Raw genomic sequence first — 11,424 nt, forward strand, 5'->3', positions numbered from 1 at the left:
GTGGAGTCTAGCTTACGGTTTGAAACAAAATAGTATTACATGTAGTCTTGTCTACTATTTCCGGAATACGGTAGTTATCGGCTACTTTAGTATTTTACTGAGGGTGCATGAACTGCTGTCCTCGGGCAAGAAATGTTTGGAGAGTTTAGTGTACGTGTATCTTTCTAAAGATTTTTCTAGAATCTGTAATTTGAAATGTTTGTCAAATCTGTGAACCAGTACGTTGTAGTCAAGATGAATCAGAGAAACACCGGAAACTCAAGACAGATAAATATCAAGCCTTGGCCACAGATTACGTTGCATTGATCCGTGAGTTTCCTAGGAACTGCATTATAAACACTTTTTAGTTTGGTTTGTCTTTTGCATTTTCTGTTTACATGCTGTTGATATCTATTTTGGAATAAAGGGAATGAAACCGACGCCGAAGTGCCTCTGTTAATAAATTAATTATAGATAAATTACGGATACATCTTACCAGTAGTCGTCAATCATGAACCAATGAATGATGAAAACCCTTTTTTAAAAATGCCGGATCGATCCTTGTAATTGACAAGTATAATTGTATGCAATATTGTAAATTTTGACTAACGTGATCTAACACTTTTGGATAGCGCGCGTTATGCTTGACAATATGCTTTCGCCAGTCTGTTTCGATCTAAAAACTAAAACAATGTGAATTATGTAGTTACAGTTACATTTACTTACAAGACCATATAATACAGTAAAGTTACTAAAGAAACTTGTTCCGTGTTGGGCTTTGGAGTTCAGAGAGATCCTGAGCATGCGTACGTAATAGTGACGTAATGGCAAACTTTCTTGGCGCACTGCGGCTCATAACTTGGTTGCATTTCTTCGTGTTTGCTTCTAGTTCTCCTCTGCTAGGAGTCAAGAAGAGGGACTTTGTAAGGCTAATGTAATTGTACGGATGTCTCTGCATGTGCTGGCGCCGTTTGCATGACTTGGCCATGGCAGTCTTACGTAACTACATGAGCAGACTCTATATAGTCTACCTTACTTTATTGTTAAGTCTATACTACTTTCTATACTAGACTAGTAAGTTATTATGCGAATAGAGCTATTGATTGTCCCGTATGTCCTGTCAGTCGTCCATCTAATTTTTTTGTGCCAGATAACTGAAGTTGTGAAACTACAGAAGATTATTGAAATTTCAAATATTAAATTTTAGTACTCTTCTTAATTTAGTTGCATAAATATTACAAGATCTGTGCTACAGAAATGTGTGCTAGTGTTGGTGTGTTGCTGTTCACTATAGGAAGGAAAAGATGGACAGTTTCATGCTTTCGTAAACAACTCGTTAGCACTAGAAAATGGAGGATCAATTGCTGTGTATTTACAAGGTGTGTCTGAATATTTATTGCAATGTACAGTATGTACAGTATTTGTAAAGTATGTTTTATATTGGTAGCATTCAATTTAAGGTGCATTTGGTTTTAATATAGAAATGTAATTGTAATTTATAATTTTATTTGTGCATTTTAATGAATCTTTTGTATGTAATTAAATAGATTCATATGTCTAATGCAACATCTAGCTGCTCTCATTAGCCCGAGGGTGCATGCGCTAGGGTTACATTAATACCACTGGACCAACCAACTGTGCCCCTAGCCAGACCAATGACTGGCAATTGGAATACAAAGCATGGGCTCACTTTTTTGTCCAGCCTCTTGTGATTTCGCCGGACATTTTGTCTGGTGGCGTAGCGTCAGTAGTGGAATCCCGTAGCAACCCACATTTCTTGCACATCTCAATGTCATGTCAACAAACTCTGTTCCGGAGTTTGCTCACGAAAAAATGCAGACATCCAAGCCATACGTGCAGTTTGTCTGGTTGCATAGTGTCAGGTGTCAAATCCTGTATGTGCGTGCCACGTACACACAAAATGCAGCAGACTGCCACGTGTCGTAGATAGACGTGTACGTAATGTGACGTGGTAAGATAGGAAACTCAACGATACTATACTTGTGTGCAACGTTTTCTGCCTTCTAGCAGAACTTGAAGATGATTATATGTTGACAGAAGAGCACGAAGTCACTGAAGAACGTATGTAGACTGCCACAAGCGTAGCATAGTGTTCTTGGAACGATTGCAGTTTTGAAGTCTTCCAGTATGGCGCATATGCAGATGAAGAGGATGTTCTAAACTGACGGGCATGCAGAATTTTGCGCGGATGGGTTTGTAGCCAAGGTGGAGTTTGCATGTCACAGGAAGCGATGAAAGCATTCTTTGTTGCTATCTCAAACAATGAGCATGGCCACTAGTCTGACTTTTTTTGGTAATGTTTCAGGTGGGGTTTACTATCAAATGTCATATATTTGTAGATTGAGCCATGAAACCTAGCTGGCACTTGGTCAGGCATCCTCGAGCTAGCTGTAGTGGCAAGTGTCTTTTGTCGACCTATTTATGCAGTGTATCCCAAGAGATTTGGTTTAGCAACACAGAAATACATGGACACTGTGTACCAACCTCAAATCACTGCGACAACCCAAGATAATAATTGTCATCGATTAATTTTATCCACTGCAGTATCCATCATGTGGTCTTCAACTAGATCTGAATGGGAAAACATACGCCTCCACCCATACCAAAACCACTTTGTTTTTGTGTTTGTATATCTAGTAGGGTGAGCTCTGTGTGCGTACACGTTCACTTGCACGTGTCATTGCTACACTTCTCAAGGTGTTTCAAGGTCTTTGCTCTCAACCAGGTGTCAACTGATCTCGGCAAGAATGCATGTTACAGTATATACCTACTGTGTAAATCAATATATATGTATATACATATATATAATTTGCCATAATTGGAATGCCCGATCAGACATTTTTAATGTCCGTAAATTTTAAACTGACATGACACGATATCCGGTGGTCAGTCAAAGACTATTTTGCACACTGTTATTTGTTGAGATTTGCATTCATTTCTGCTTGTGCTTTCAAGTTTCTGTTGTATAACACTGTCGTAGGGACCTATTACTTCAACAGTTAAAGTTGTGCTTGTAGTATGTAAGCAGAAATATTTTAACTTCAATAACATGGTTTTGTGTAAATAGTTGAATATGATGAAATAAATAAAATTATTTTAATATGTTAGAATTGGAGTTGCTCAGTTATTTTGGTGGTAAGTCTGTGTTTTCTATTCTATTGTATTCCTCTTGGAGGCTTGGTCTTTGATAATTTAGGGTAATATGTAATTTTGGTCGTATTTTGCAGACGTTAAGTGCCCTGATGAAGTTGCGTCTGTGGAGATGTTGGTTTCATTACATGTTTCAAGGTTTCCCTGTGCTTTCCAATTGGATTCTATGGTATTTTTAGTCTGGTTTACATTGTTGATATACTGTGTGCACATGTGTGTGTGTGTGTGTGTGTGTGTGTGTGTGTGTGTGTGTGTGTGTGTGTGTGTGTGTGTGTGTGTGTGTGTGTGTGTATGTGTGGTGTGTGTGTGTGTGTGTGTGTGTGTGTGTGTGTGTGTGTGTGCATGTGTGTGTTCAGTACACCTTTGCATGTGTGAGAGAGAATGCAGATGCATTTATGTCACCAACACAGTAGCATTGTTGGTATGTAGGGTTGAGTTTTTGTTCAGTTGTTCTGTAAGAACGGTAGTCAGTATCAACCGTTTATACTATAAAGCTGATTTCTCTGCCAAACCTTTGTTCTCGCAACAGGGCAGGTCCAGGACAACTAAAATTTGTCATTGCAGTGCAATGGCCCCCTTTTTGAGGGACTGATCCCCTTGTAAACTTTTTTGATAATGCAAATGCTATACCTTTTCAGTTCATTCGAACACATGCCCATACCTGTCCCGTGTAGACTGTATGTGTCGTTGCCCTCCGCAATGCTTCCAGCGATCAATGATTTCTTGCCGACTATACGGTGCTAGCATTTCTCTCTAAATTCTGATTACATTTGCACCAAATCCAACTTATACGTTTCCTGCACCGAGCGCTATGGGTAGTGTGTCGATTTCTATCGTCAATGTCCACTTCGCATTGCTGGTACATCTGCTCGCTTACACCATCCAGCAAAATGGCGGCATTTTTGCCTCGCAATGAAAGAATGCATCTACTGCAAATCTTTACGCCCAGAATGGAATCTGTCTGAATCTGGATGTAGTCTTAGAATCGTTGCAAAGTTGTCTGGAGGTAAAATGTGTTGAATCTCTTGAGCTAAGTGATTCCTGTCTATTTATTGCTGTCTAGAAACACGTTTTTTGTCTTCTTCTTTTCCTGTAACTGTAGGCATTGGTAAGCTAGCTATAACATCATTAAAAAGGAGAGCACAGGATAGAAATTACAATCGAACTCTACTTTGTGAAAAAAGGCTGCCTTACCTCAATGGAAACGATTAATATCCTGGCCTTGGGTAACGAGAAGCTTTCATTGCAGCTAGCCTATAGATTAGATTCAACTAAAAAGAAGGAGGCATTAAGAGCTGACTACAACACTGTTAAAAAGAAACGAGGAGCTTTCAGAGCAGCCTATATTTCAATAAACTTCTTTACTTTCTTAAAGAAGTTCCAAAAAGAATGCAAACAAGTATAAAAACATTTTGAAAAATGAGGAAAATGCAGGGTTGACGTATGTAAAGAATAGAAACAGACCATGTAGGGTGTGCTGTGACATCTTTCATGAATTCACTCATACAGACTGAGCAGTAGACCATCCATACATTGCACCATTTTCTCTGATGTATAAAACACATAATGTCTAGAAATGCAATGCAATGTAAGGATGATGTATTGCTCAGTGTGTATGAGTGAATTCATGATCTCACAGCACACCCTACATGGTTTTGTTTCTATTCTTTTTCATACTGTACGGCAACCGTACATCTTCCTCATTTTTTCAAAATGTTTTTATACTTGTTTGTAACTACACATTACTTGTTATAATACGTGATATATTTTAAAATATTGTCCATGTCAATAATACAGCAATCACAGAAACTCTAAAAAAACTCAGAAACTTGCTACTCTATCATAAATCAGTTTACTCAGTGAGGCGAACCTCACTGCTGCTGATGTCAATTTCTTCTGGACGGAAGGGCCTGTGCTTTGCCGACCTGCTACCTTGGATGCATAAAGTTTCTGAACGGATCAGACTGAACGATAGACGGCACCTGATGATTCTTATGATCTCAGTGTAGGTCTTCTTTGTTTTGATTGATAGTAATTCAGCTATTCTCTTGTAAAAATTGATGCTTCTCCCATTCCACCAGTTGCTGCAAAAACTAGGGGTGTGAAAGTTGCATTCTCTATCTCTCTCACACGTTCGCCATATTCCCGTTTTTTGTCATTTTTATGGGTTTTGTAGGCTGATGCCAGAGAAGTCGATTGCATTACTTGGGTGCCATAATTGATCAGTTATAAGAACGAGTTATCTTATGTCTGGCTAATGTTAATGTCATTGTGTGCTCTATGGTTTGACTGACTGTTTAGTTTAGATGACGGGCTGTTTCATGGCTAGCTGTTATCTAGGCAACTTGTTCCACTGTCATAAATGGTTGTAGGAATACCAACTGTTCAGAAATCTCTAATTTCAATAGTTTTTTGAAAAATATATTTGTTAAGTTTAATACCCTTTAATGCAGCTGTGATTATTTGTTTCATGTGTGCCTGTGTCCTACAGACAGAGAAGAACTACATCCAAGAAGGTGTGGTGACCTTTGGACCAAGTGGTAACAGGCTTATTCACAACTGCTCAATTACACACATGCACTATGTACATGTAAGTGTGCAATTTTCGACTGTTATGTTTGAATGTCTTGAGTTATGTGTATTATAACTTCCGTAATTAATGTTTGCTATTTGTGTTAGGCCTCGGTTTCATTTTCTCAGGTAGTGAGAGTACTATCGATTTCACTATGCAATTGCATTTGATGTATGGCAAATTGGTTGCTTGTTAGCCTTCAAGAAAGCCAACTACGAAAGCATCAAAGATGCCGACAAATACAGCAGCACCGGCTGTGACCTCTTCAGCTACAGTAGGTTTGATTCCCACAACTAGTCAGTCAAAAACAAATACTAACGAAGCAAGGAAATCTACTCCTGGGAGCTCTAGGAAGAGAAGGGGTAGTGAGAGCAACTCATCATCAACTGTTGATGAGGTACTTTGGAATCACTGTTATGTTTGATTCATATTTGCATACTTTTTAAAATTACTACGCCCCAATGGGTGGCCAGAGTCAATCGTCAAGTATGGGATGGGGTCTTTATTAAAAATTGACAGCTGAAGTTGTTAATTTGTGGATGTGATTTATTTAAACAAGATGTTGCAACCACCACCACTGCCTAAAAATTGAAATATAGAAACGTAATCTCTTATACAGTATCTGAGTCATCGAAATCTTCAACACATGGTTGACAGGCATGTGCAAGTTAAAGAATGTCAACATTTCTATAGATGCAAATTGAGCAAACAGTCATTGTGGAAAGTACCAGTTATTACCAATTAAGGACTAAGAAGTGTGAAAACCTTAGAGCCTTGGCTAAAGTAGGGATTTGGGGCTTACTCATGTTGTGGGTAATCAAGAGAATACAGTACAGTGATACCTGTTTGTTACTATGGAGTGCTGGTGGACCACTGTTTGTTTGCTCTTATTAACTGAACGATCGTTTAAATATTTTCTATAAAATGGGATTTGGATAGTGTTGTTCTGTTTTCTATGGTCAGCTGAGTGATGATTTATGCAACCAACTACTTTTACCATTTTAGCATTATCATTATTAGTGTATGCATGTTGTATTTGTAAGGGTATCTATATCTACTGTTCAACAAATGGACATGTATTCAAGGCTTACTGCTTAGCTGTTGTAATAATTGATGGTGTGTAAGCATTTGCTGTATGTGGATTGTAGACTTCTTCATATAATACCGTAATTTCGTGCTTTTAGCTGCATGCCGGTTTGAGCTGGGGATTACCAGGGTGTCGGTATATACCCCGGTGTATACAGGCAGGTGTGCTGGAGAAAGAGGGACGATTTGACCAACCTCCCTGTAGACTGGACGGTTCCCATGCCTATGTATATGCTGCATCCGTTCTTAGATATTGATTGAACTACATACATAAACACTAAGATATATACTTTTCTCATCTAAATGTAGTATATAATTAACCCTATCTATAATAATGTTTCTCTGTCTTCATCCTCCCCTTCTTCATCGGCTTCCTCCTTTCTTTATCTGTCAGCCCATTCTTCTGTTTGCTCAAACCCAATTGTGTATGCACTGACGAGACTCCACATTCCCTGGCGACTTCGTTTTTTACACCAAGCTCGTCGTACTTGCGTAGTACCACTAGCTTTTTATTTTTTATCGATTGTCTAAGACTTTCTGCAACACTGCAAAAGATCCATTCTTGATATCTTCTGGCTGTTCGACTTCTTTCTCCTCTAGCTGGGCTTTGGGAGAAGCTGCAATTTTAGGTCAACGTCTGCCACTGAATTGAATTACGGCGCATGTGCAGTACAATTACCACACATGTGTAGTTGCTTCCTTGCCATTACCGGCACTCCCTCGCGCTATACCGACATGCTGGTATCGTTACCAGAGTCCGAAAAGCAAGTTTCTGGTAATCCTCACTTATACTGGCATGCAGCTAAATGTGCAGAAATACGGTATAGGATAAGAGTGTACTATAGTAGTATTGGTGTCTAGGTTAGATAACACAGTGTGAGTGTCTTTTTGACAACTATTTGATGCACTGGATAAGGATGAAATGAAATAGTTCCCAGAAGGGTTTGCTTGAGCTCAATGTTTCAATCAGATATACAAGCATTACAGACGTGCTTTTTGCAAACTACAGCTCAGTTCATTCTGCATCTATAGCTATGTAAAGGGAATTTGTTTGCTAACAAACTTGATTTATCTGTTTAGATTAATAAATTCATGTGTTTGTCTATAATAAGTTGACTACTTGTAATGTAATAATATGTTCCTGATTTATGCTTTAACATGATGAACACAGGTGCACACTTGCATGTCATTACACAAACAGCAGTTATTCTTGCAGATTGAATCAATATCGTTTTCAGATATATACTGCCGATGCGATATTTCTATATGTGGTTGAAGTCAACATTACAGGTCAAAGCAAGAAGACTCTTGGCGGTCAAGGTAGCTTGACACTACCAATTTACAGTTTGGTATGCTCTCAATTTGAGTCGTTGGTTTAGTTGTGGTGAGCATGAAGAACGAACATGGTTATTTGTCTGTTACTGACTATCCTTTATGGCAGGTCAGTGTACTTACATGCAGATGCATCTCGTTATACTTTGTCTTGCATATCTACATTGTTTATATGCATTTGTTATATTATGCTTGAATACGTGGCTCAGTGACTTCTTGTATGCTGCTGTATTTTTGTATGCCTTTAATGTCTTATCAGTTTGCCTTGTATTCGCACGTGTATGTTAGTTGAGTGACAAGAGCTCTCGTGTGTTGTCTTGTGTCATAACTGTGTAGTCAATGTATGTATATTGTCATACACATTTTGCTCTTTTTCTCGTTTACCTCATTGGTTTGACAGTTATATGCTGGTATGATTGGCATCTACTGCATCTATACTCTTGCATGGATTATCCTGATGGCAATGAACTGGAAAGACTTAATAAGAATTCAGGTAATCAATGCCAACATGTTTAAGTCAATGGATTAATGGTGGTGTTCTTAGTACTGGATTGGAGCTCTCATTGTATTGGGTCTGTCTTGATCATTGTCTTTAAAATATTAATTGTATATTGAATGCTTGCTTTGATTACAGGGTTGATTGACAACTGCCTTTTCTTGTCTGTGTATGACACAATAAATAAGACTGGTCAATCATGTTAGTTTCTGTGACTTTTATGTTGTTTTATAAATTAATTCACTTGTTGAAAATAATATGTGTAGCTCATCTGATCATCATTGCTCAGCTGACATTGTGTCTGAAACAAACACTTGCAGTTATACTCATAATTATAGCTAGCAGTGGCTTTGGGATTGTCAGGTAATTTGTTAATGCTCTTTGTCACTCTATTGTTTTTAGGTTGTTTGCTGTATGTAGGCCACGTTTAGGACCATTGTTGACTAAAGTTCTACTTCTTGGTATCGTATACTTTACTCTTTGTTCAACAGAAAGCTACTTGGATGCTACCAATGTATATCTGTGCATGTTTCTATGTGTGAATCTTCTCACACATGTTTACTCAATATAGGCGATGAATAAAGACAGCCAAAGCGAGTTGATTGCGTCTTGTTTGGTGTATCTGGTTGATGCTGGTGTCTGTTGGTGGGTATCCTCTTAAAGAGTCATAATAGAGTCTTATTAGTTTGGTTGCAGTGTTATTCTCTCCTGGTTGTTTTCTTGACATGCTGTTAGGTTGTGTGGTCTCTAGTTGCCACAATGAGAGCTCTTAGAGTGCGTAACAATACCAGTAAACTGTCACTTTACAAGCATTTTGCTGTAGCCGTACTAGTTAGTGCTGGAGGTAATATTTTTGTACATAAGCTTTCAGATATGTATGTGATGTTATAGTCTTTGTTTTGTTTTTGTAGTTTCACTTGTTTTTGTTGTGTGGAAGCTGTGGATATTTGTGTCCGGTGGCTGTGTGAACGTAACTTTGTTTTTTATATAGGCAATTCTTTGTATGTTTTATGAAGTTTTATGTTAGGATTTTGGTTGGGTTTGGTTGAAAGATGGCTTTTGGTCTATTTTGTTCTGTTTCTTGTTGCTCGCTATGATGATCATTTGGAGGCCGTCCAACAATGCAGCAAGGTGTGTACTATTCGAAGAATAATTTGTATAAGGAAGAGTGCATGATGATGTACATTATTTTACAAGTTTGTGTTTATCATAATGTTGGTTTGGTTTTTAGTTAAGTTTATTTCCTATGTGTGTTTGTTTGTTGTCTGTCTGTCTGTCTGTTTGTTATTCTTTGTGCTAATCTGTCTTTTTATTTGTCTAAATGTGACATTGATTATCATTTGTCATGAATTTGACACACAGATCAGGGTTGATCTTGTAATAAGACATCATAAAATAGGTATTTGTCCACTATTTCTTATTGCTTCCTTTCTCACTGTGCAATGTTAATGAAGATTATTGCATTTGCTGTTTTCAATGCTTAATAATTAATAGCAATTTATTGCGCCCAGACAAAGAATATGATGGTGATTTCCAGCAGCTAAGAACAAAGTGATTTGGTTCTTTGTATGTGACAACTGCATGAAGATTTCAACACATCTTATTTGATTTTTTTATGTAACACTATTGAATCTGTTCTGAACTGTGTAGTCCTTTGGTAATCTGACGCAAACAAAATACTTGATTGTCTAATTTGACTATAGACATGTAATAGCAAAATGATTTTAGATATAAATACAACAATTTTGAAAAGAAGAAAAATTGATAGGAAAGAATGTTCTAATCAGCTAGTTTGTAGACAAACTGAAAGTGATTCTTGAAAGAAGTTTATCAACCCAAATACAACACAACTGTGTATTGTTACAAGATATGTCTCACAGAATAAGAATAACTGAAACAATAGTGCAAGTTAGATAGAGACATTTTGAGAAGTTTGATGATCTGAAATGTCTTGACTTTTTTATCTGCATGAATAATCATGGTTATCTTTTGTTTGTGCAGGTATTCCTATGCTCTCGTCAATAACAAGGATGATGATGACAATGAGCAAATGCCTTCAGATGCTTTTGGTTAGTTGTGTCCAGAGCAGTGAATTTTTGTAGACAGTTGTACTTGATGTTGTTAACTAGAGGGCATGAGACTGCGTAATGTGAAATCGGGTGATTCTGAGGATCCTTTTGGACTTGATTCAGACGTAAATATTGTGACTTTATTGTCGAAATCATTTTTCAGCTGATGCTTTCTCAATAGGAGGAGGATGTTTTTGTTCGACGAGTCGAGAAACACATCCCAACCAGTGGAGTGGAAGGGTATACATACTGTAGCATTTCACACACGTCATATACATTATCAGTCTTGGTATTTTAATCTTAATTTGTAGGGCTTTGTCAAGTTTGTTGGATTCTGATGAAGTTTGTGTTTGTTTCAAGAATGTGTTTGCACCTTGGTGTATGTTGTTGTGTTAGGTACTAATGACAACTAAGTATGAAGTGTCAAACTTAGACTGATGACTTCTGGAAGTAACAAGTACATAAGACTGATGACTTCTGGAAGTGACAAGTACATACAGTTGTGACAACAGTTTTGCTTTGTAGTTTCCTGCTGACACTTGATAGCTGATCTAGAGCAGTTGTATGACAATGTGAATTGCTTATCTTGATGGAAGGTTTTTGCTTTAGTCATAGCTACTGCACGAGTCGGCTCTGATGTACGGTAATTTCCGTCTGATGCATAAGTTTTCGGATGCACGTTGTGGATTCTGGACACTGTCACATGCGCACGCAACCAC

At 37.8% G+C, this 11,424-nt stretch overlaps 1 protein-coding gene across 1 annotated transcript; it reads left to right on the top strand.

Annotated features, from left to right (window-relative positions):
* Positions 1-803: 803 nt before the first annotated feature.
* LOC134194342 (transmembrane protein 87A-like) lies at positions 804-11,377 on the top strand. Its single transcript, XM_062663268.1, has 22 exons — positions 804-902; positions 1,274-1,358; positions 3,228-3,319; positions 5,642-5,740; positions 5,830-5,850; positions 5,919-6,119; positions 8,047-8,128; positions 8,188-8,249; positions 8,541-8,633; positions 8,685-8,712; positions 8,775-8,837; positions 8,903-8,999; positions 9,057-9,150; positions 9,208-9,285; positions 9,372-9,480; positions 9,548-9,606; positions 9,664-9,767; positions 10,638-10,705; positions 10,766-10,830; positions 10,887-10,945; positions 11,017-11,047; positions 11,102-11,377. Exons 1-22 carry the CDS (start codon positions 804-806, stop codon positions 11,141-11,143), a joined length of 1,731 nt encoding a protein of 576 aa, XP_062519252.1. The 3' UTR covers positions 11,144-11,377.
* The last annotated feature ends 47 nt before the right edge of the window (positions 11,378-11,424 follow it).

Source organism: Corticium candelabrum, chromosome 18, assembly GCF_963422355.1.
Source record: "Corticium candelabrum chromosome 18, ooCorCand1.1, whole genome shotgun sequence".
In the NCBI taxonomy this organism is placed as follows: Eukaryota; Metazoa; Porifera; class Homoscleromorpha; order Homosclerophorida; family Plakinidae; genus Corticium; species Corticium candelabrum.

What these genes read in the sequence shown, in the direction of transcription:
- LOC134194342 (XM_062663268.1), top strand. Translation starts at nt 804, where the DNA reads ATGGCAAACTTTCTTGGCGCACTGCGGCTCATAACTTGGTTGCATTTC. An exon ending in AAATAAGACTGGTCAATCAT is followed by an intron (nt 8,838 to 8,902) that starts GTTAGTTTCTGT and finishes TAATATGTGTAG; the next exon opens with CTCATCTGATCATCATTGCT. An exon ending in CCAACCAGTGGAGTGGAAGG is followed by an intron (nt 10,946 to 11,016) that starts GTATACATACTG and finishes CTTAATTTGTAG; the next exon opens with GGCTTTGTCAAGTTTGTTGG.